Source organism: Ambystoma mexicanum, chromosome 9 (genome assembly GCF_040938575.1).
Source record: "Ambystoma mexicanum isolate Mex_15411 chromosome 9, UKY_AmexF1_1, whole genome shotgun sequence".
NCBI lineage: Eukaryota > Metazoa > Chordata > Amphibia > Caudata > Ambystomatidae > Ambystoma > Ambystoma mexicanum.
The window spans coordinates 756,333,048-756,358,774 of NC_090931.1; the positions used below are offsets into that span (position 1 = coordinate 756,333,048).

The following is a 25,727-nucleotide window of genomic DNA, read 5'->3' on the forward strand; positions in this document are numbered from 1 at the left end:
TGTTTTAATATTACCTTGGCAAATATCTTTCCTAAAACATCTAAAAGTGAAATTGGCGATAGTTTCCGTGGCACCCCCTGCCTCCTTTTTTATGAATGGGAACTATTTCAGCCCTACACCATGATTCAGGTACGTTGTTCAGATGAATTACTGCATTATACAGGTGGATAAGTAGTTGGGCCCACACCTTTGGTTCATCCTTATAAATGTTGATAGGGATTTTATCAGTGCTGCGGGCCTTCTGACCTCTCAATACATCTATAGCGTTTTCTGCCTCAGTGATAGATAGACTAAAGCTCCAGGTACCTATATTTAGAATAGCCTCAGCTAGTGGGTCAGCCACTAATTCTTCAGTTAAAAGTTTGAGGTATCCCTATATAATCAAGGAGATGTGCCATATATTAATTCAGAGTTGCAGTGAGATTCTATACCAATTACTTGTCTCCAAAACACTGCAGACTCACCTTCCTCAGGCACCCCTACTATGTGAATGTTGTTTCAACTGGAACTCAATTCAAGGTCTTCACGTCCGGACTACAGCACTTTAAGAACTTTACGTAGATAAGTAAGTGTTGACCTGAAGCTAGCATTGTCGTACTCAGACCTGCCAATCCCTTCCCCTGCCATCGTGATTGGGGCACTCTCGTGATACAATTTGGTTTTCAGCAAGCTCATATTGGATGTAAGATCATCTAGTATTGTGTTAACTGAGGAAAAGCCCTCCAGCATTCTGTGGAGTATGTGACTAATTTCTACGAATGCATCATCCTATAGTGAGGAGGAAATTTCAGGATCCACAATAGCATATTGTGTAGATATAGGAGTTTTGGGCACTGACCTGGTGAAACAATCCAGTTTGACCTATTTCTTGCCGCCACTGTGGAGCATGATGGAGGAACACACTCTCTGCCGAATCACACCAGACTCTCCATAGCCGTGCCACCTGCAGTTGACTGACAGTGCTTAATAGCACAGGATGCTTGCAGCATCTTCCCCCCATTAGCTGCTCCTAGCAGGGAGCAACGTAATTCACCAAGGGTGTCATAGTGTAGGAAATGGGAGCATCAGATTCTGTCAAATACGCACCAACCATACCCTTACTCAGGGTTGTTATCACCGACCTCATTCCTTCAACACTCAAAATGGGGTGGGGGCTCATTTAGTGCACACCCTGCTCTGTCATCAGCTGTGCAGGAAATATATATACTTTCTATATCTGAGTGGCTCCGGTCTTCCCTGCCAGCCCAGTCCCAGCACCAGCTGTGGAGAAAGATGAGAGGAGGGCCCAAAACAGCCCTGTGCCAGCAGGGGGAATATCTCAGCCCTCAAGTGACCCGCACAGGCTAGGCAGCCACAACCAGGAGGAAAGTCCTCCAAGGGCAGCTGCAGTGTTCCCAATTGCCACCCAGGCAACAGCTCCTTTCCCCGAGGCCACCAGCAGGAGGTTCACTGTACTCCCCGAGGGGCCTGTGTGGTGGGGGAAGGGGGCACACAGCCAATCCCCCTTTGCTGCCGGCCTCACTTTAGCTCAGCAACCCAGATGCTGCCCAGCACCGCTCACCAACGGCACCGCACTAGACGCCTGTGGTGCTTTGCCCCTCATTAAGTCACCCTTTAGTAAGACACTCATTACGAGAACCACAGGATCATAAGATTATCCAAACTCATTTCAACCTCAAACATAAAGATGTCATACGAGCGACACCAGGAGAGAAGGAAAGGAAATCCAGCTGAATGTGCTGCAATAGGAGACATCCTCCTGGATGGCAGAGACAAGAAGCAGACCAACACAGAAGGCCTGTCACTCAGAGGACCAGAGCAGGCTGCAAAACGCTGCTCTCTGAGATGGTCTGGAGCCAGCCAAGGTCCACTGAACGAGCAGAGAAATCCCAACCACCCTAGAAGTGGTTGACCGTGTTCTCAGTCAATGGCACCAATGAACCAGCAAGCGTCGCCCAAGAGAGCCGAACAAATGAACAAACACAGAAAACCGAGAAGGAAGCCAAACTACTGTTCTGTGTCAGTCGACTGATAGCCTTTCCGAGGAACGGTGCTACAATAGGCAACACACATGGTTGTTTCAGGGATCAGGGAGGAAGGTAGAGGGACCCGGCCATACTTAAAAGTGGGGTAAGAGACCAGTTATCCCTAGGTGGGGTGAAAGCTAAATGACCCCTAGGTAGGATGAGCGATCAGAGACCCCAATGTGGGAAGAAGGCCAAAAGACCCAGAGACGGGGTAAGAGATTCAATACGAGGTGGGGCAAAGGTTTCCGGGAAAACCCAAATTGGGATGGAAGAAACAGAACCCCAAGGATGGGTGAGAGAAGCAGTACCCAAAGGAAGGGAGAGAGATATACGACTGCAAGATCGAGTGAGAGAAACTATATTCCAGGGCAGAGTGAGAGATACACAGCCACAAGCTGGGGTGAGAAAAGCTACACTCCAGGGTAGAGTTATCATGGCTCAGTTGCAAGGGTCAGACACTGTTATACCAAAAGATGAGGAAGAATAAAGAGAAATGTATTCTTGAACTTTGAACTGTACAACCAGGAACAGGGCCTGGAAGCAAACAGAGAGACATTTGGGTGGGGGTCAGAAGCCAGCCACCATTTCATTGGTTGAGATGATATCCCTTTACAGGCCTGCTCCGGTCACATTTGTGTTAATAGTTTTATTAGTGCTAGGGTCAGAACTTAGGTTTGATTAGGCTTTGAGCAAGAGGATTGTGTTAGGTTTGTAAGACTTACTTATGAGAACAATTTATTCTTTTACTTTATATAGGGGCAAGATACCCTTTAGAGGTAAGGAGATAATAGGCCTTCTTCTCTTTCGTTCAATAAGATTCAAGTTGTAACATGACTGCTTTGTCCCCTTCCTGATTCTGACTTACCAGAACATGCATAAGCACAGAGGGCATCATGAAGCATCCTGGTATCGGTTCAGGATGACATGGCCATGCTGGCTGATGGAGGGGGCGGGGGTTGGTAGGTGCCCATGGGTGCCCTGATTCTTTTAGATTTGTCAATGGCTTTTGACACCGTGGACCACCGCACCCTACTGACTCGCTTGGCTCAGATTGTTATTTCTGGTCAGGTGCTGGCCTGGTTCTCATCTTTTCTGTCCCATTGTACCCAGGTGTTTTCTCTTCCTCCGTTTTTCTCTGGCTCCTGCCACCTTACCTGTGGGGTTCCACAGGGCTGCACCTTGTCTCCCATTCTCTTCAATATCTACATCTGGCCTCTGGTCTATCTCATCCGCTCCCTCAGTGTCCGGTGTAATACTGACGCCGATGACACTCAGATCCTGATCCGTTTAGATCTTGATCAGGATGAGATGTCGTCGTGCCTTCATCAATGCCTGACAACCACTGGAGAATGGATGAGCTGTAATTGGCTGAAGTTGAAAGGAGACAAGACGGAGATTATGGTGATAGGTGCCCCTCCTGATCCTTCACTTTGGGTGTCTTCTTTCTGGACTTCTTCTCTTGGCCCTTTTCTGGTCAAAGTGACTAAGGCGAAGAACTTGGGAGTGATTCTTGCGGCCTCCCTTTCCATCAATGACCAAGTATCTGCAGTGTGCAAAGCAGGTCATTTTTACTTTAAAACACTAAAAAAGGTGCTTCCCATGATACCTACCACCCTTCGTCCACCGTTGGTTGCGGCCATGATGCTCTGCCGGTTGGATTACTGTAATTCCTTATACCTGTCTCAGCCCTAGAGTTTGATCTAACCGCTGCAGCGTCTTCGAAATCTGGCCACCCGGGTAGCAACGGGTCACTTTACGGGGCTCACATCTCCCCGGTACTGTGTGCACTACATTGGCTTCCGGTGGTGCAGCGTGTCAAATTCAAGTCATTGTGCATTGTCCATCGGGCCTTACATGGATTTGGGGCTGAATACCTTCAGGCCAAATTTACACGGTATCTTCCAACTCGACATCTACGCTCGGTTACGGCCATTCCGTTATGCGTGCCCACTTTCCACCGCTCGCGCATCATTTGGCGGGCATTTTCATTTGTTGCTGCCCAGATTTGGAATGACTTGCCGCTGACTATAAAAATCTTGCCAAATCATTTGGCTTTCAGAGGGGATATAAAGACTTTTTTTTCTAGTTTACAGAGACTGGTTTATGTTGGTGTTACTCTCTTTCTAGCGCCAAGATACCTTCGGGTTACTGTGCACTGTACACATTACAATAACATAACATAACAAAGAGAAGGACAACATCAAGAGCAAATGTCTTTAACAATATTCTGGTACATTAAAAGGTGAGGGAGGAATTACAGTATGTTCTTACTATTAAGCTACTGGATGTGGCAAGAACCAAAGATAGCAGCATTTTGGTTCCTGAAATGAAAGTTGAGAGTGAAACAGTATCCCATATCTCTTAACCGAGGTAGAAGGTGGTCGTGATGCTGCAAGAAAGGAAATTAATAACAGACAGGAAGGATATTAGAGGCAGAAGAAGAACAAATCTCAAGCTTGGATGGGTTAAGGCGTAATGTCACCCAATTCATGTTTTGACTACAGACTCTCTGAAAGGTTCTGAATAGCATTAAGAGCAAATGGAAAACTAGATTGGAATGTCATCAGCATGACAGTGAGAATTAAAAGTAAATGTTATCAAAACTGATGACAGTGAAATAATATATGTATAGAAGAGAATAGGACGTCAAAATGACCATAGCAGATCTCATGTGAGAGTGAAGTAGGGACAGAGGGTGTGCCTTGCCATAAAAAAAGAAAAACAATCTTGAGGACAGCTACGAATTGAATGAATTCCTAATAGTGCTTCTCTAAGAGGGATGCCATTGTAAAGTATACAGTAAAGTATAGAGTGAGAAACAGTATCAAAAACTGCAGAAAGCTCTAGAAAACAGAGAATGAAAGACATTCTACCATGTGTTCATGATGCAAGAAATTATAAACAGAAAGAGATCCTTCCATAAGTGTATATCCTTTGCTATCGCTGATATCTGATTTTGCGAATGAGCACTCTAATGACTTAGTGGTAAATGATTTCGATTCGAATATGGTCCATTTGCTTCCCTCGTTTCTGACCAAATAATCAAAGGTGTTAAGAAAATCTGCTCTTGAAAAGTCAGGGTGTTTTTGACAAGGGATGTAGACTTGCAATAAGGAATCTCATCTGTGCAGTAGAAAATGCACCTACTGGTAATAATTTCATCGATTCCTGAGGGGTAAAACATATCTTGCCTGTGCCCTCATTCAAACATTGGAACAGGGTGCACGCAGATGGTTGCAGCATGAAGGGTAACCCAAACTGCTGTTTTTATTGAAGACTAATAGGAAGGAAGGTTACATCAATTTGTGTTATAGAAATTAAAGACCTTGGGATATACTCGAATGCTCCTCGTCCCTAGGAAAGCCATATGTGGCTTTTCAGTGGACTGATACAAACATCCCTTCTGTTCCCCTATATACATTATATGGCTCAAATAATGCAGGTTTGCTTGATTTACTGTGTGTTTGCATTTGCTCACACCTAGACACAAGTTACATCACAGGTTGTGAACCACACATCGTGAGAATGTATAAACCGGTGTCATGTTTGGTGTGAGATATCTGAAAGGTATTATGTTTGCCTGCATGATTTTTGAATGTGTGTGTGTATGTGTGTGTCTCCACTAAATAGAGACAAAGAATGATTTGGTATCTGCAGCACACGTTTGCAGGTAGTACTGAGCCAGTTCACCATATAGCTGCAGGGTTATGGAGGATATGTGAGCAATTATCTGGGAGGATTATCTTCTTTCCGTGTTTCAAACAGCTGCTGGATAGATAATACTCACTTTTAGATACTCACACCTACCATATATGGCCCCAACATGGCAGTGAAAGGCTCTCTATGACCATTTCCTAGAAGCACCTTTGAGCCAACATTGTGACATTAAATGTTCAAGTGCAGTGACACTTGAGATCAATGGGCCTCATTCCGAGATTGGAGGTAGTCATGGCGCTACTTGCGCCATGACTGCCACCAATGACGGGTCCGGCACGTAATCGTTACCGGTTCCCGTATCCCTTACCGACAATCTTGAGATGAGGCCCAATGTCTTAAAATGTTAGTTGGTGCTTACATCATGAAAACGACCATTTGTTTTTCGAGCCACCATTTAAATAGACCCATGGTAAAGGCTGAATAGGTATTGATGGTATCGCTACTTTGCTTACTTGCAAATCCCTATTATTCAGAAAGCGGCGAGGAATTATATGGTTATTTTTTTCCATTTGCGCTTTTCTGATCTCTGCATTGTGTGATGTGTGTATGTGTGTGATTATTGATTGTTTAGGTGTGAGGCTTCTTCAAGACTCAAACTCGTGTGCCATTCAGTGAAATGCTACTATAGTCTCGAGTGAAAACACATGACACCACTGTAGCACGTGCATTTGTCTTTCTGCCTCAAGGGGGTAGGTTTAAAGCACAACAAGTAAAAGGTGAACCCGTGCTTCTGGAGTAACCACGCAGACATAACACCAACCATCCTACGGGTCATGCACGTGTCTCCCCACGCCCTCACCCCTTACACATTGTTCTAGGTAGATCAGTAGTGGCATCTGGAACTTAATATATATCCTCAGATATAATACAAAAAAAAAAAAAACAACAAAAAAAAGAAAGTACGCAAACCTCATTGGAATTTGAACCTGGAATGAACCTATTGCTCAGACATCTCAACTGATGTGCGTATAATTATGGTCTGAAAGCTGACTCTAAAACATACCCGTCCAGGTTTCTTTCTGTCTCTTTGACACACTTTGCCAGGCACATTTCATCCATAAACCCTCCATGATAATGCACTTTCCTTGTCTTTATATACGGTGCTAGTGTCAGACAAGAGGCCTGGGCGATTTGATCCGTTCAACATGACATTTTTATTGTGACCTGTGCGATCTCTATCGTGCGCCTCATTCAAGGCGCTCAGTGTGGAAGAGACTTGTGACGGATGTCAATGCAGCTGCGGCTTGTGATGCTCGGTTGGCGCTAAAGAGCTGTTATTGAAATAAACGGGGCCTTACCTTGACATCGACCCAAATACTTGACTTCAATTTTCTCCTGTCTCTGGCACGAGGCGTCCTTGATTTGACACGGATTATCATACGATTTACCATCGGAAGCGCAGACTGGGTTGAAGCTGATGTGCGAACAGTCAATGTTGCATACACACCTAGAGGAGAAGGACAGTATTGGTGAATACATAACTGTTCAGTGCTATCCGAGAGCAAAGGTAATACATACGCAGACGTACACACATACAATGAAAGCCTTCGGCCTCAAACCCAACGAATATTGTGCTACTATGATACATTCTTGGCCACAAGAATGCCCAAATAAAAAGCAAATGAAGAATATTTCGTCAACAATTATGAGACATTTCGACAGGTAATGGGTAATCGTTAATAGTGTGTTCCTTAAAGTCCTGGTAACATATTATAAAACATGTTAACATACTAACTCAACATGTGCTTTGAAATCTGTTTTAGATTGTATATCCGAATTCTGGATTTCAGTGAGATAAATTAAAATTCTTCTTTCTGTTAAGGACATCTATTAATGTAAGCCATTGGTAAATTGCTTCTCCCACTAGATAAAATAATTTAAAGTGTCTCTCTGAGCATTAACTTTCTGGGGCGGGGGGGGGGTACGCCTTCAGAATTTGAAACATTGTTGCATGTAGAAATCCTCTCTGCACACAGCTCTCACCTCCTCAATCCTACGCATCTGCATGTTGTGCTTCCAATGAAAAGTCCATTTCAGCAACACCCACCAGTATGTGTTACAATACCACAAAGCAGCGCCTCAATCAACTAGCATTTATTTCATAAATAGTAACTGGCATACTAGGAATGAAGCAGAAGCTGAAACTGATGCAAGTTATGTGTCCTTGACACTCCCAGCCTATTACAGTACTTGCCATTGTCATGTGTACTTTCAGCCGTCAAATGATGCACCCTTTGTCTCAACTAATGATTTCTGTTTTCTTTTTTTCCCCATCGCTAATAGGCCTAAAGACAAACAAATGGACCCTCTCCATTCTCAACTTTTGTTCAGTAGTTTTCCACCCCACCACAGAAGAAATACTTCTTCTCTTGGATATTACATGATTTATTCTTGGCTTGTATTGGTATAGCAGGTTGTCAGTTAATAATGCACCCTGACTGACCACTAATTTGCCCTTTGCTAAAAATATATTGTTATGTACAATCTGGTATTGCACTTCATAGATTCAGAGATAAACATATGTATCTCTTTAGAACCCATATGTGATCAAACACATCAGGCCTCATTACGAGTATGGCGATAAAGCAACAACAGCGCCGGTATCGCTACGGCACCATTGCTACCGTACCGCCATACTACGAGTTCTACTCGCGGGTGCCCTAGCAGCCACCTGGTTCAACCAGGTGGCCGTACTGGCATCCGCGAGCAGAACATGAGGGTAGCAACGGTACCGTTATAGCTATGGCTATCAGGTGGCGCTAAAGCACAAGCTATAAGCAAACACTATTGCATTAGAGTACAGCTAGGGAGAAACGGCATATGATGAGGGACACAAAGCTTGCAGGTGTTGTTTGGTTATTTACCCACCAATTGACTGCCCATGGCCACGCTAATCTATATGGCCATTCCCAACCCACCCCTTGCCCCTCTCCGCCCAAAGTATATCCTCCTTGGCTCTCTATGCACCTGCTTTATCAAGCCATACCAGCAAATGTGCTCAAAGAACCTGCCAGTGTTTTTTCAAAGCAGTCTTCCGAGAGTTAATGACTTAATTGGAGCTGTATGTGAGCCACAGGTGTAATATAAATGGCTTAACCAAGTCTGCCTTCAGCCACTCGATTTATAAGCACAATGCGTGTTTTTCACTGAAGTCCAGTTAAAAACAAGCATAGGTATTAGGCATTTGCCAGGCACTTCTATTATATGCCCATGTATTCACACCATTTTGCAGCTGCTACCAATGACAGCCAGTTAATAACACTATGGCAGTGCCTGACATATGCCTTTTCCATGCCTATACAAAGGCCAACCCTGTTGGTATTGAAAATGCTTCAGTTTTTAATTCAAATCATACATTGTCAGAGCTAGGAAGTCTGGTCTCCTGCTTCCAAACAATGGGGCCTGATCTCCCAGCCATATCATCTTGCTTTGGTCCACAAATAGTCCATGTAGCCAGGGTCATATTATAAATCTGAACACTTCTAGGCTTTCTGGGATAGATTGCCACCCTCTAATCACACCCCTAGCCTAAGGCCACACACACAATATTGTCCTAGACTCCACACATCGGTGCTGACACTGTTAATTTTCGCTTAGTAGATGTGTCTCTGTGTCATGGAGATGGCATCCTATCAGAAGGTTTTGGAGCACTGGCAAAAGAGACAATGACCCCCTCCCTAGCTATTGGAGACAGTAGGCACATTTCAGTGGTGTTCAAAGGGAAACCCAACCCTCATTGAGGAAATGGCTCTCTGGGGCCTGGGACCACTCTACCTCCAACTTTCTCTCCCAAAACATCTTCCTCCTCGAGCTCTCCGCTCATCGCCTCCAACTTTCTTAGGGTTAGACCCTTTTCCAAGCAGAGAGTTGGAGGCAGATCTCTCTCCTCGGCTGGGGCCTCCCTCTGGAACAGCCTCCCTGTCTCTCAAATGTGTGCAGGACCACCTCTGGTTCCAGAAGCAACTCAGGACCTGCCTTGTTACTTCTGCTTTCTCACTTCCTCTCCCCTGCTGATGTCTCTAACAGCTCCATGCACTGGTCATCTGGCTACCCTTTGAACTCTGGCCCAGGCTCCTGCATGTCCAGTTGCCCTCGCACTGCCTCTAGGCTCCCCCAGTACTTAAGGGTCTGTACCTGCATCCCTACAGTCCCTTCTCTCTGCACTTATGAGCCACCTGCTGTCTGTACTTATTGAGTTACCTGCACTTCGCCCTTCTCCTCCCCCCTGGCACTTCTTCGCTCCTTCTTCCCCGCACTTGTGCGATCTGCATGAAACAATGCCTAGTAAGATCGTTGTTTTGTCCTCATTTTGTTCCCCCTCCTTGTCTTGTCGCACCTAGAAACACTTGTGTAGAGGCGTGTTATAAATGCCATATCATATCAAACAACACACAGCTCTACATTCAGCCAATTGGAAGGCTGATGTTGGGTCCTGCTTGCTAGTCCGATGGTCATGATGACTGTAGGTAGCATGTTGATGAGTTCTGTGTGGATGTAGGCTCAGGGAATGTTGCGTGGGAGTGGATGTGAATGTTTGAGTGTGGGATGAGTGAGATGGCGGGTGGGTATCTCCTCTCATTTATGTAATCAGGAGATTATTTGAGACTTTAAATATTCAAAGTGAATTAAGTCTCACTTTAAATACATCACTGGTCACCAGCGTCACCACTGAAACACCCACTTGTAAATTTAACAGATTCACCACCTGATCATTTTTATTCAGGCTTGGCATGTATCTGAGGAATAATTTTTCAATGGATCACCAGTTCCTGCAGGGCCGAAAACCACAGGTTCTCATGTGCTATCCCTGATTTATGTTTAATTTTGGACCCGGAAGTAATCAATATTTAATGTCCACCATAATCTGCTGGATGATGCAATTGCAGACCTTGGACACTGGCATGACACAGAAATATATGTCCCATTTTTGATCAGACAAATGACAGCTATTCAGTTCATAACAAATCACTTATCGCTTGGCTAACAGCCAATCAGAATGGAAATAAAAATGATCGCAAATCCATACAAGACTGAAATGATGATTATTGATTCTTTGTGGCAACTGGAACTGGCTAGCAAGAGTTTCAATTAACTAATGTTACATGTTGACTCCCTTCGGCCCAGATGCATACCTCAAGCTGCAAGCTAAGCACCCATTCCAGTTGCCAATGGATTCAATATCTAAAAACACTTGGGATTATCTGCCAACCTGTGCTATTCTTTTACATGAAATCACCTCCTTCTGTGCCAAAAAGGCTGAACTATAGCAGCTATGTCCATGGACAACTCTCATTCGGTCTAAGCAGTTCCAACGCGTTCCAGTTGGTTAGACTGGCATCACGTGCCCGACACGGCCACCATATTACTCATGCAATCGACAGGCAGTGCGGATGTGGAGTCACTCACACCAGAGCGTAGATGCACTGTGAGCCTCGTGCACTTCTCTTCCCACTGCAAGACCCATTTCCGGTGCTTTGAGCGCAATAGGAAATCGAGGGGGCGGGGCGGCGGATGTGTCTGCCATGGCCTTCTACTGCAGGGAACTAAACTGCCTTTGAAAGAGCCAGGCCATACATCATTAAAAGCGTGGCAAAGCAGACGTGGTTGTCCTTTCATAACTGGAATGACAGGGAATACAATCTTTTTTTTTTTAAAGTTGTGTTGAATATAATAAAACGTGCATTCGAAAAATAGACCAAAAATATTCAAATATACATTTTAAATCAAATCAAAATAGGTTAACGCAGGTTCGGGTCCCACTGTTCTTTTAGGAGCTATCTGGGCTTCTTAGATATGTCTTTACTTAATCATTCTAATCTTTGTAAAAACGTAACTTCTATGTGCACCTGTTTCTCTAGTATTAATAATTGTCAATTGGGTTTGCCTAAACCCAGGGGTATGCAACCTTTGGCACTTCAAGTGTTTTGTACTACAACCTCCATCAGTCCCAAGCAGCGTAGTCAATGGGGAGAGACCATGGGAGTTGTTGTCCAACACATCTGCAGAGCCAAAGGTTGCAGACCCATGCCTTACCCCATGCAAACTTAGATTATGTATTTTGGCTCTCTCGTTCAGACTGCCTTGCCTTTCACTTGCCCTTCCATCATGGGGGCAGTTCAATAGTGCTGGCTGCAACACTCCAGGGCATTATCTGTCATGCTTGATTTCTGTTCCTTTGCTCTGCATAAACAGGACATCACTGGGAAATCACATTTAAACCATCAAATGATGAAACACAGTCTACCTTCCCTAAAGAGTTTTCTCAAAGTGGAGGTGGCAAGTGTCATGTTCTCTCTCACATGGGGTACTGTAAGAGTCTGTACTTAGGCCTCCCTAAAAAAAGCTCAGTGCACAAGAATCGGGAAACCTACAATAAGGCCACTGGGCAGGTCTTGGACTTGAAGCAAAGAGACTATGTCATACCAGCTCTACAATCCCTACACTGACTTCCTATGGAGAAGTGGATTGCCGTCACAACTCTGTGCACCATCTAGCAACCGAATGGGATGTGGCAGAGTGTTACATAGAACATAAAATCATAAAGTGCTCAGAGGTCTGTTCTTTCGCCCTATCATTGGCTCGCACCGGGAAAAAGAGGTGTCGGTGAAGGGCGTTAAGCAACGCAGGCAGGAAGTGCTCTATTGAGTAATGTCTACATCTTACCAAGATCATCGAATAACACTTGACTCGTGCATTGGTGCTGTCGCAGTGCCTTCTGGATGCTGGACACTCTAATCACGTGCCTGTGAATTATGGTCCATGCATCATGTTGATCCGCAAACCTCTTGCACTGACCTGCAGTTGTTGGCTGATCTCATATCACTTGCACTTTCCTGTAGTATGTGTTGTATCGGTTTGGGTTTATTTGACCTAAAACATTTTGTCATGATCTCTGCTTCCAAAAGGTCAGGGTTTTCCCAACTCCCTTGGAAGCAGATCCATAACCCAGGTTCCGAGTGCCAACCAGTCCCAATTGGGACCTTTTGGACCCAGTCCTGGCGCCAGTGGCACCAGGCTCATAAATATGCCCAGTCCCAGCGCTGGAAGCGCCGGGCTCATAATGCTTGGGTGGACTTACCTTCAGCAGACCATGCTGCTTACTTGCCTGCCAGTTGAGCCTCTGATCCTCTTCTGTTTGGAACTACTTTTCCTGTTGGGTGGGGCTGGAGCCACTCCCTAGATTCAGAACACTGGAACTCTTCTGGAAGGCAGGAACTCTTTTCTTACCAGGAACTCTTTTCTTACTTGGGCGTGGCTGTGGAAGGAGACACCTAAGCACTACAGGAGGCTATTTAAACCACACCCGGTGGATGAATCTTGCTTTGCGTTATTCTGCAACCTCTGCAGCAGAACGCTCATCGTGTCTTCTGCATCCGGTCCTGGGCCTAAGGAAAAAGGCTTACCATCCTGAATCCAGTCTTCAGCAACACCTATAAAGACAAGAAAGAACAGGTTAGCATTCCGGCATCTGAAAGGCAAAGGCTTACCATCCTGAATCCAGTCTTCAGCAACACCTATAAAGACAAGAAAGAACAGGTTAGCATTCCGGCATCTGAAAGGCAAAGGCTTACCTACTCTTCGTGCGCTCCGGAGGTCTTCACACTGCATTCCGGCATCTGAAAGACAAAAGTTTACCAACTCTTTGCACGCTCCGGAGGCCTTCGGCGCTGCATCCCGCATCTGAAAGACAAAACAAGGTGCGTTTAAAGACATTGGGGAACTTTAATACTCACGTGCCATTACTCCTTTCCACATCTAATCCAGTGGGTATTCCGGCACCCTGCAGCCGCTCCGAACTCGTACCTGCAAAATAAAAAGACAGTTAGAGCGCTTAGTGAAGCAGGCAACAAGCGCTTACTTACGTGCTTCCAGGCGCTTCTATTCATCACACGGGCTCCATCTTCAACTCACTTCAGCCCGTCATCCGCCATCACCGGAACCCTGCAAAACAAGAGACATCATTACTAAAGACTTTAAAGACATTTGAATGACTCGAAACTTACCGTTCGTGCAGTAAACGACGGACAGCAGTCCTCTGAAGTCAAGAGGCCTGCGCTACCTATCCAGTGAAGAAACTGGTTACAGCACCCTGCCCTGAGGCAGATGGAGAGCTCGGCATTCACTTACCTAAGATATCTTACTCTACACGTCAGGCATACAGTGCACAGAGGTCCAGCCCAAAGAGCCAACCGGGTGCTACACATCACCTTTGAAGATACGGTAGTCGCCCAGTCAAGACCGGCGCCTCTGCGAGAATCAGGTGAGCGTTACAGAACGCAAAGCCTACCGCAAAACTCTCGCCCAGGCGCTATGGAAACCTCGGATACTGACCCCCTAGCCCGGTTACTTGGGGAACTAAGGGCAGAAGTGCATGCAGCTCGTCAGGAAACGAATGCTCTAAGAAGGGAACTAATTATTTCCAAGGAGAGAACAGACAATCTTGCTAGACAAGTGCTACAGTCACAAGCCGGACAGACCCCGTTACCCGCATCAGGGGCAAATCTTCCTTCAACATCCTCTATGAATCCAGTGCAGATCAACCTACCTGGGAATGTACCTCTGGCTCCGCCCGAACGATTTTCTGGTGACCCAAAGAGGTTTGCAGTATTTATCAATCAGTGCCGGTTGCACTTCTTATGCCGGCCAGCAGCCTTTCCAACTGATCAAGCAAAAGTAGCTTTTGTACTTTCGTACCTTAGTGGCAATGCGGCAGACTGGTCGATCCCTCTAGTTAATCAAGATGATCCGGTTCTCCATGATTTTCAAGCCTTTCAGCTTAGTATGAAAAAACTGTTCGCAAGACATTCACAGGGGCAGGCCTTGGACAATGAGCTTCTTTCGTTGCGACAGGGTAATCAAGACCTTTTGGCTTATATTGCATCTTTCAATAGACTAATAGTGGAAACTCAATGGCCTGAGGACAAAAGGATTACGCTGTTTTATAGAGGTCTACGTGGAGAGCTCAAAGACGTTTTAGCCCAAGTAGTGAATCCCCCACAAGACTGTTCGGATTATATAGACTTGGTCGTTCAAATAGATCACAGGCTGCAGAACAGGAAGGCCGATCGTTCCAAGTTTGATGCTCGAGTATTTTCCAAACCGCCAACTCCTTCCAAAGGAGTAGACTCCGGGGAACCCATGCAAATAGGGGGTCTGAAAGGTCCTCTAACACAAAGGGAGCGGGAAAGGAGGAAACAGTTGCAATTATGCCTATATTGCGGAAACTCAGGGCACTTTCTTCGAGACTGTCCGGTGAAACCTGCCAAGAAGGCAGTAGGAGCTGCAGTTACCAAAGTTACAAACTCTGAGCAGGGAAACGACCTCGCCCGACAAGAATAGAGGTCCTCTTGCCGAGCGTGAAAACCAGTTCCGTGACCTCGCATTTCGTGATACCTATGGTCCTCATTAGCCCTGATAATCCGGATCGATTACATGCAATTGAAGCTTACGTCGACAGCGGTGCCATCGGCAATTATGTGGATCATGAAATGGTTTTGAGGATGAATCTAACTCTTTGTCCCAAGGCTGTAAAGGACATCATTACTACGGTGGATGGTACGGAGATAGCCTCCGGGCCAGTAACGCATACCACTCAAGAGGTGACGCTAGTAAGTCAAGATGGACACCATGAGAAGATCGTGTTCGATGTGATCAAGGCCCCTCAGTTTCAGATTATTCTAGGAATACCTTGGTTAGAGAAACACAATCCTCTGATCGATTGGCGAGCAAGAACGGTCCAGTTTCCAGAATGTGTCTCTACTTGTCACCCTCCACCTGGTGTTGCACTGGCCGCAATTTCTTCAGAGACTCCCCAGTTACCTCCCGAATACCTAGAATACCAAGATGTTTTCCGGAAGGATCAGGCTAACTCTCTACCTCCTCATAGGTCTTATGACTGCCAGATAGACCTGATACCTGGATCTACTCCTCCTTGTAGTAGAATTTATGCCCTCACCGAGCCTGAGAACCTTCACCTTCGACAATACCTGGATCAATACCTGGCAAATGGGTTTATTCGTCCTTCCAAGTCCCCTGCTTCTTCAGCTTTGTTCTTCGTTCCAAAAAAAGAAGGAGACCTTAGAACTTGTATCGATTATCGCTCCCTGAACCAGATCACCGTTAAGAATAGATATCCGTTACCTTTGATCCCTGAACTCCTGGACCAAGTCAGAAAAGCATGCATATATACAAAGCTGGATCTTAGAGGAGCTTACCACTTGGTACGAGTAAAAGAGGGCGATGAATGGAAGACGGCCTTCCGCACCAAGTATGGGCTATTTGAATATCAGGTCATGCCCTTCGGACTTTGCAATGCCCCGGCCGCCTTTCAATATTTTATGAACGATGTCCTCAGAGAGCTCATAGATGTATGTGTTGTTGTTTACATTGACGACATCCTCGTTTATTCTTCATCGGAATCTGAACATCGGAAACACGTGAAAATGGTCCTCGAAAGATTGCGTCAACACAAACTTTTCGCTAAGTTGGAAAAATGTGTTTTCAACGTGACTGAAGTTGAATTCTTGGGATTCATATTATCACCTGGCGGAGTGCGTATGGATTCAAAGAAGGTCGATGCAGTTCTCAAATGGCCATCACCATCCTCCGTAAAAGGTGTGCAAAGCATGTTAGGCTTCGCTAACTTTTACCGCAGGTTTATCCCCGAATTCTCTCGAATAGTCCAGCCCATCACTGCCTTGTTAAAGAAAAACAAACGTTTTGAATGGTCTACCGAGGCGGAACAAGCTTTCCAGGATTTGAAGACTAAATTTATCTCTGCACCAATCTTAAAACACCCTCGCCCCGAACTCCCCTACATCGTGGAAACTGATGCTTCAAGCCTTGCCATGGGGGCAGTTCTATCACAAAAGGACCCGGTAACCAATCAGTTGCATCCCGTGGCATTTTGGTCCCGCAAATTCTCGCCTCCTGAAATCAATTACACGATTACTGACAAGGAACTTCTGGCTATCAAGTCTGCCTTTAAGGCTTGGAGGCATTATCTGCTGGGGGCCCGACACACCATTACTGTGATTACGGATCACCGAAACCTGCAATATTTGAAGACCGCAAAAGCCCAATCCTCTAGACAACTCCGTTGGGCATTATTCTTTGCCGAGTTTGACTTCATAATTACCTATCGACCTGGTACAAAGAACGGTAAAGCCGATGCCCTTTCTCGGATGGGAGTGGAAGAACACTTGGTCAACCCTAAACCTGTACCAATCATTCCCGAACAAAGAATTCTGGGTGTAATCGCCACAGAATCCATAGAGGAAGTTAAGGATAAAGCCAGGCAACTTGTAACTCCAGCAGACATACAGAATTGGCATCTGCAGGGAAAGGACTTTGCAGTAAAGGACAACTTATTGTATTTCCAAGAACGATTATACCTACCCAGCACAGATTTACAGAAAAAAGTAATCTCTTGTTATCACGACTCTTTAATGGAAGGTCATCCCGGTATAGCCAAGACCTCAGAAAAGATCAAGCGCTACTTCTGGTGGCCGTCTTGGAAAAAAGATATCAGAGACTTTATAATGTCCTGTGGAGTATGCGCCCAAAACAAGAGTCAAAAGGAAAGACCAGCAGGCCTCTTACGCCCTATTGACATCCCACCTCGCCCTTGGCATACGCTTTCTATGGACTTCATCACCGATCTACCTCCATGCTCCGGATACAATACGATTCTAGTAATCGTGGACTTATTCTCCAAGATGGCGCATTTCATTCCGCTCAAAGGCTTGCCAACAGCAGCAACTCTGGCCCGAGAATTTCTCGAAAACATCGTCCGACTGCACGGTTTTCCTTCGGTTCTAATTTCGGATCGAGGTAGTCAATTTATTTCTCATTTTTGGCGAAGTTGCTGTCGGTCGGCTCAAATTGATGTGAGACTATCGACCAGTCACCACCCTCAGACCGACGGACAAACCGAGAGGACCAATCAAACTCTGGAACAGTATTTACGCTGCATGCTGCAACAAACTGAAAAAACTTGGAAAGATATCCTTTGGATAGCCGAGTATGCCTACAATAACTCTGTCCATTCGGGAACTGGGAAAACCCCGTTTTTTCTTTTGTACGGCAGTCACCCTCGAACCTCGGAGTTGGATCCCCTCCAAGATCTTGAAACACCAGCAGTAGACTACCTGCATTCTACAATCACCCAAGCCTTTAAGGAAGCTGTTTCTCACCTTCAAAGGGCTAAAGAACAATACAAGAAAGGAGCAGATCAACATCGGAAGGAAGCCCCTCACTATCAAGTAGGGGATCAAGTCTGGTTATCCACCAAATATCTATCTCTAAAAGGGCCACGCACATTCAACCCAAGATACCTTGGTCCCTATTCCATCACTACCATAGTAAACCCAGTAGCGGTCAAGTTGGACTTGCCCCCGCACATGAAGATACATCCGGTCTTCCACGTCTCTCTATTAAAACCCGTGCAACCTCAAACCCGACTAACCAAATCTCCAAAACCTATCCTAGTGGATGGAGAACTCGAGTTTGAAGTCAAAAGCATTCTGGACTCCAAGATCTCCAAATCTAAACTATTCTACCTAATTGACTGGAAAGGCTACGGCCCCCAAGAGAGATCCTGGGAACCTGCTGAATATGTCCACGCTCCTCGCCTAATCAAAAGATTTCACCGAACATTTCCTGACAAGCCAAAACCCCCGGAGAAGCCCGGTTTGGGAGGGGCCTTGAGGGGGGGTACTGTCATGATCTCTGCTTCCAAAAGGTCAGGGTTTTCCCATCTCCCTTGGAAGCAGATCCATAACCCAGGTTCCGAGTGCCAACCAGTCCCAATTGGGACCTTTTGGACCCAGTCCTGGCGCCAGTGGCACCAGGCTCATAAATATGCCCAGTCCCAGCGCTGGAAGCGCCGGGCTCATAATGCTTGGGTGGACTTACCTTCAGCAGACCATGCTGCTTACTTGCCTGCCAGTTGAGCCTCTGATCCTCTTCTGTTTGGAACTACTTTTCCTGTTGGGTGGGGCTGGAGCCACTCCCTAGATTCAGAACACTGGAACTCTTCTGGAAGGCAGGAACTCTTTTCTTACCAGGAACTCTTTTCTTACTTGGGCGTGGCTGTGGAAGGAGACACCTAAGCACTACAGGAGGCTATTTAAACCACACCCGGTGGATGAATCTTGCTTTGCGTTATTCTGCAACCTCTGCAGCAGAACGCTCATCGTGTCTTCTGCATCCGGTCCTGGGCCTAAGGAAAAAGGCTTACCATCCTGAATCCAGTCTTCAGCAACACCTATAAAGACAAGAAAGAACAGGTTAGCATTCCGGCATCTGAAAGGCAAAGGCTTACCATCCTGAATCCAGTCTTCAGCAACACCTATAAAGACAAGAAAGAACAGGTTAGCATTCCGGCATCTGAAAGGCAAAGGCTTACCTACTCTTCGTGCGCTCCGGAGGTCTTCACACTGCATTCCGGCATCTGAAAGACAAAAGTTTACCAACTCTTCGCACGCTCCGGAGGCCTTCGGCGCTGCATCCCGCATCTGAAAGACAAAACAAGGTGCGTTTAAAGACATTGGGGAACTTTAATACTCACGTGCCATTACTCCTTTCCACATCTAATCCAGTGGGTATTCCGGCACCCTGCAGCCGCTCCGAACTCGTACCTGCAAAATAAAAAGACAGTTAGAGCGCTTAGTGAAGCAGGCAACAAGCGCTTACTTACGTGCTTCCAGGCGCTTCTATTCATCACACGGGCTCCATCTTCAACTCACTTCAGCCCGTCATCCGCCATCACCGGAACCCTGCAAAACAAGAGACATCATTACTAAAGACTTTAAAGACATTTGAATGACTCGAAACTTACCGTTCGTGCAGTAAACGACGGACAGCAGTCCTCTGAAGTCAAGAGGCCTGCGCTACCTATCCAGTGAAGAAACTGGTTACAGCACCCTGCCCTGAGGCAGATGGAGAGCTCGGCATTCACTTACCTAAGATATCTTACTGTACACGTCAGGCATACAGTGCACAGAGGTCCAGCCCAAAGAGCGAACCGGGTGCTACACATCACCTTTGAAGATACGGTAGTCGCCCAGTCAAGACCGGCGCCTCTGCGAGAATCAGGTGAGCGTTACACATTTGACCTAATCACATTTGATCAAATGTATTTTGGTCTAAAATGAAGGTGTAGAACCCCACACCCTTCCCACTTCCCCTTAACCTAATCTATACCCTTACCCACCCCATATAAATATTTAATTAAATTTGACCAAAAAAAAAGGATCCAAGAATTCCATCAAATGTTTAAATCAAATGTTGTTAGGTCAATTATGCTAATACCATTGTATCATGTTCTCACTTTGTTGTACGTCCCTTCCCCGCTGTCTCCCTTCCCTGAAACGTAAGTGCTTCTGAGAGTTGCAAGACTTTGATGGAACAGACCCATCTTCCCTTTCCCCTCAACCTACATTTTCCTTCTTTTCACGCGAGACCCTTTGACGGACTGTGCTCATGGCAGGCCCCTTACAAAAACATGAATATATGCAGAAATACGTAATGACAGCACTTGAATTTAGATCCCAAACGAAGTTCTAAATCTGAATGTGTGGCACGTGTTTGCATGGCCCAAACCAAGTTGAGCAGTACGAGGCACTGTGCGATTTTCTTCATCCTTCCTAGACATTATGCAGATTTTAAGTCTGTTCCGGATTTCTGAAAATTACCGGGCAATCAAAGGCTGTGCAGATGGCCAAATCGAGTGCCATTGCATAGTTTTTTCAACTCGATTTGAGACAAACCATAATCAATGGTTTCTTTGATCTAAACCTTTATCTTATATTGGGCCAGGAGGATAACTCAGGGGCAACGCGTTTGTTTTTGAAGCAAGGCAATGAGGAGCAACACAGTTTTGAATCCTGATTCCACACTTAGAAACAGGTCTCCGTCTCCAATATTAAGCGCATAATACAAGTTTAATTATAGAACATTTCTCCATATCCCGCCAATAACTCCTGGACTCCAGGACGAAGCCCTGCAGGTATGGATAGCACTCCGAGAGGTGGGCCACCATGCCTTCTAATCTTCCCTTGTTGTGTCCACTGCATTCGCCTTGCACACAGTCCACTTTGAGCTCTGCCACTTCTGACAGATGGCAGGGGCATCTCAGATGCATCCGTCTCAGGCCTGACTGCTGATGGTAACACCTGCCCGATAAACAAGCCTTCCTATTTGAAAGGTACACTCAAGCACAGATCAAGTCCATCGAGCTACCACTTAGTGTCAGATGGCAGAACGCTTTTACAGTGCTATAAATTGCCCACACAGGCAACATGCTCGCTCACAGGAACATTATGCATTAGCTGTTTCCTTTGATCGCTCTTTACTGATGCTATGTGTGCGCAAACCTTAACCTTCCATCCCCCTGTCTTACCTTTACACGTTTCATATGTGTTCATCTCTGATCCCCCTTGTTCTCTTCCTCTCCCCTAATGTCATTTTCCATTGATCTGCAGACTACAGTCTGCATGCTACAAGTGGGGGCACAATACAGCACTTTTCCAAACTAGCCTCTGCCCTGCCAGACCGCTATGGTAGGGAGTGGCACGCCATACAAATCTAGGTATACAGTCTTTATAGCGAAACTTGTATACAGAAATGCCCATATAAGAAAACGTTTATAATGGAAATTATAATAAAAATGTATGTGTGGGTCGGGTAAAGGGTTACATCTTGAGGCAAAACATTTGGGGTGGGTTTTTAGCAATGGGAAACAGTGGTTTTGGAGAGAACCCCACCCAAAAACAAAAAGAATCGTTATGTTTTTTTGTTGTCAAATTTTCGGAATATGTGCATTCTACATAAAAGTTGTCGTTATAAAGAAATGTAACCAAAATCATTTCATGTGTTGCCAAAATGAAACAATGTATTAATTAGGTCATATTTTCCTTTCGGGCTGTTGGAAAGCAAATGAGCCCTGGTTAACCCTGGGGTCACTTAAAGCTTTGTTCATTTCTAATGCCACACGTTTCCCTTAAAATAGCTCACAAGAGTATTTAGTTAATATTTGTTCACCTATTGGTAGTTTACACCCTACAATGCAGGGTTATTTTATCCGAAAATAAACATTAATTGGATGTCAGATGGGTGTGTTTGTCTAAAGATCTGCCATTTGTGTCTGTGATTGTGCTGAACTCACCTGCCAAGGTTAACATTGTTAATTGCCTTACAATTGAGAACCATCTTTAAGGATGTTCTCTTTGTTGGCAACACAGCCGTGCTTAGGGATATGTATTATGACCGTTGTTTTCTGTTGTCCAATTGAGCAGGAATCGACAATATACATGTTTGAATGATCCAATTAAGGATTCTTTCTACATTTTCCATAATAGGATGCACAACATTATTTAAAAGACTTCCCCACTTCAGGCGAACTCGCTAGTCACATTGGTCTAGATAGATAGAGGTGGAGCCCATTGTGCACAGAATCCTGTTGGAATTTGGAGAGAATACATATCTCACGGTGGACTTTAACATGCACTTAAGAACCATTGGAATGTGCCGGGAATCACGTAAGTCTCTTATACCATCATTCTCATATGTTACCAGATGGGCTTAAAGATAGATAAGGCCTTTGATGAAGTGTTTGTTTAGGTTTTAGAGATATAAATGTGCAAAATATCTCGATTTCTTAAATGTAATGGAACAGGACATGCCAAAAGATAAGGAAACATATGTTTGGTGGACACGTCTAAAAACATTTAGGTTTGTATATTCCATGTATTTGTGGGGGAGCTAGAGAACGCATGCATGCGGTGAGCCAGAGCCAAACCAGTGGGTCTGGGGTGGCACTTAGGGCCAAACATGAGCCCAGCTGGAAAATAAACGCCATACCCATCTTCCTGACCCCCCAGCACCCAAGAGCTGGCGTCATGCCTTCCCACCACTCCACCACACAACAACACCAGACCGCTTCCAGGCATCCTGCATCCCCGTTCCCCAAAGTACTAGATTCTTACCTCCTATCCTGCCTTCCCACCTAAGCCAAAAACAGAGACCCCTACCTGGTATCCTACCACCTGCCACCTTTTCGACTACACAGAACCACGTGCGATCCTACTGCACCACACTGCTCCCTGAGAGCACCATAATCCTTCCTGGCATCGAGCCTCCAGACCTCACACCGCCGACACAGACCCGCACCTGGCATAATGTCTTCCTATCCCAGACTTCTACCTGGCGTCTTGGCTGCTCACACTGCCACCACTCTCCTCAGCACCAGACATTTGTCTGGCATCCTGCCACCACACCCCATTCCCCTGCTACACAAGACCACACCCAGCATGAGACCCCTATATTAAAAATAACAAAACATATCTCACATGGCAGCGCGTCTGCAGTGTGAACCTCTCACCAGTGTTCTGTGTATATAAGTGTTTTGGACCTCTTTTTCCGAGTATTCGGATTTGCTTCCACCTTTTAACTTTTGTAGCCACATACCATTGTTGTATTTTGGACCTAAAAGGAAGAAGCAAGCCTGTATTTCCATAAAAAGAGACCCAAACCAAAGTTAAATACACAAAAACACAGAAAGTATCCACATGCAGTCAACATGGCCAGGGAAGATTTTATTTTATTTTTCAAATATTTCTCAGTACATCAGGCCAAGCAAGAGGGCGTGGCCCTTGTATTGGTTTGGTAGTGGCGTTCAGCTTGAGTAGAGATAGAGCCAGCCACTGGGAAGGGGAGCACAATTCCTGCCGCGCTCCCCACCGCCAGTCATATGGTTTGCTTTATTAACTTGGCCAATTGTGGATGTTATCTTAAATGTTTCTGATGTATGTAGATAATGTGAAGGGTATTTGTGATGTCAGTTGATCATTTAGTAGTCTAAGGTGCTGATCCAGGAATGTAGAAATTAAACAGTTTGGATACCAGGCCTCATTCTCCATACTGGGAAATGGTGTAACTGAGTGGGTTGTTCACATGAATACAACACACAGATATGTTAGAAATTACAGGAATGTGACAATTCAAGTAAACATCGATTGCTGCTTTAGGTGTGTTGTTATTGGTAGATAACGTAAACATGCACTTCCCTTGTTGCCATGAGTTTGATTTGTTGCGAGTGTGCCATCTGCCTGTTCATATTGGATGCCATTAAACAGCAGGTCCCAAACTCTAAAGGCTGCCTTCTTTGCACTGTCACATTTAAATCACTTGGCTGACAGAGAGGGCGTCATACAATGAATCAGGCAAACCAAGTTCCCGTGCAACACAGCTGAGAGCTGAATGCCAGCCACAAAATGTCATAAAGGACATTCTTCGGACCATATTCCTAATCATTTTCCAGCTTTCTTTAAGGTAGTACTGAAGAACTTTGACCCAAAAAGAATGTATGTGTTGTTTGCAGTATTCCGTGAAGAATCGAAATTAGCAGCTGACCTGCAATGATGTGACAACACTGCCCTCTATCTGCGCTCCTTGCAAACCAATGACTGAAAGAACACCCTACACTACATTATATACTCAAAGCCTTCTACAAAAACAATGCAAAAGAAATGTATACAAGATACATATTGCAGGGATCCGCCAGGTTTCTGAAAAACAAAGGTAGGCACTGAGTTTACTCTCTGTGTAACAAGTTCAGAATGTCGATATTACACAGTTTGACTGATACTGTTTCATGTACCCTCCGGTCTCGGTGTACATGTGTCTAAGCAGTCCTTATTGAGGTGACACGTTTGGGGGAACCCATGCAGAATCTTTCAAGGGCACATGCTCCATGTGGCAATAGAAGCCACAGAAAGACACCTTGTTGTTATAAACTGCCAGCGAAAATTCAAAATATGGAGAATTGGGTTTTCTAAAAGGTGTTTTCTAAAGGTGTAAAGATATGTTGGGTCCCCTGCATTGTGGACGCTGTGAGGGACTCTTCAGTTTGCAGCCCTTTAGTTTCCTTACTCCCAAGTGTGGTTCGTGTTTTAATGATGAGACTCGTCCCATTTCCCAGTCCCTGATGTACGAGGTCACACATGTTGGGAACAATCAGCTGTGTCCTCGTAGTGGGTCAATCCAGCAGCCGCACTCCGCCCTTGGAGGGTGTGCTTCTTGTCCTACTGTCAGCACCCACGTGCTGAGCGAGGAGGCTACATCCACGTGTATTCCCATTTGCCACATGATTTTCACTTGCCTCTTGTTTGTGTTCCAGGCCTGGGCTTGCACACCGACAAGCATGCAAGGACTAAGTGCTTGCTAAATCATGTTCTTGTATTAATGCATGTTAAACCTTTTCCGGGTGCTGTTTCTCTCAGGGTTTCTTCCTCTGAGGATCGTATTTGAACCTAGGCATAATTGTGGACCCTCTTTCTCCTCATCAAAACACAACAGGTGATGGATGAAAGGTTTAGAATTAATCGTAACCTCTGGCATTGCTCTGGGCAGCACTTCAGACCATTGTTCTTCGCCTGCCATGCCATTACAAAAGGGGAAAGACCATATGCAAATCAGGCTTGGACCCACCGAAAAAGGGGTTGTCCAGCCCACACTGCTTGGTCACATCTCTTCTGCACAAGACCACAAGCATCCCCAAACATGTGTTGGCCTTTTTGAGCCTCATCAGTGAGGAGTAGCTTAGGACTCTAGGTCCAGCAGGCACGGGACCAACGTCTGGGCATACCCGTCCCACTCGGGGTGACAAAGCAAAACTAAAAGAAGTGATGGCTGAACGGTTTTGAATTAATCTTAACCTCTGGCATTGCTCTGGCCATCCCTCTTCCTCCTTACTGGTGAAATATCATTGCCCTTAGATGGTATGGGGAATGGTTGCTACCCTGGATGACTGGTTAGCCCTTTCTTGGCACATGTTACTATTATAGATCATGTGATGAGTCACAAAATATCCTGTGGAAGGCACAAAGTTTATACATCAATGGGGCTAAAACACGTAAGTCATTAGGCGACTAGAAAAGCAGCAATGAGGATTCCACAGAAACCCCTGGGCCAGCCATGGAG

At 45.4% G+C, this 25,727-nt stretch overlaps 1 protein-coding gene across 1 annotated transcript in view; it reads right to left on the reverse strand.

Annotated features, from left to right (window-relative positions):
• The window catches only part of TMEFF2 (transmembrane protein with EGF like and two follistatin like domains 2), an 866,447-nt gene that overhangs the window by 325,618 nt on the left and 515,102 nt on the right, over positions 1-25,727 (reverse strand). The window contains exon 6 of the mRNA XM_069615689.1: positions 7,043-7,191. Within this exon, the coding sequence (XP_069471790.1) occupies positions 7,043-7,191 (149 nt within the window). The remainder of the gene's footprint in view (positions 1-7,042; positions 7,192-25,727) is intronic.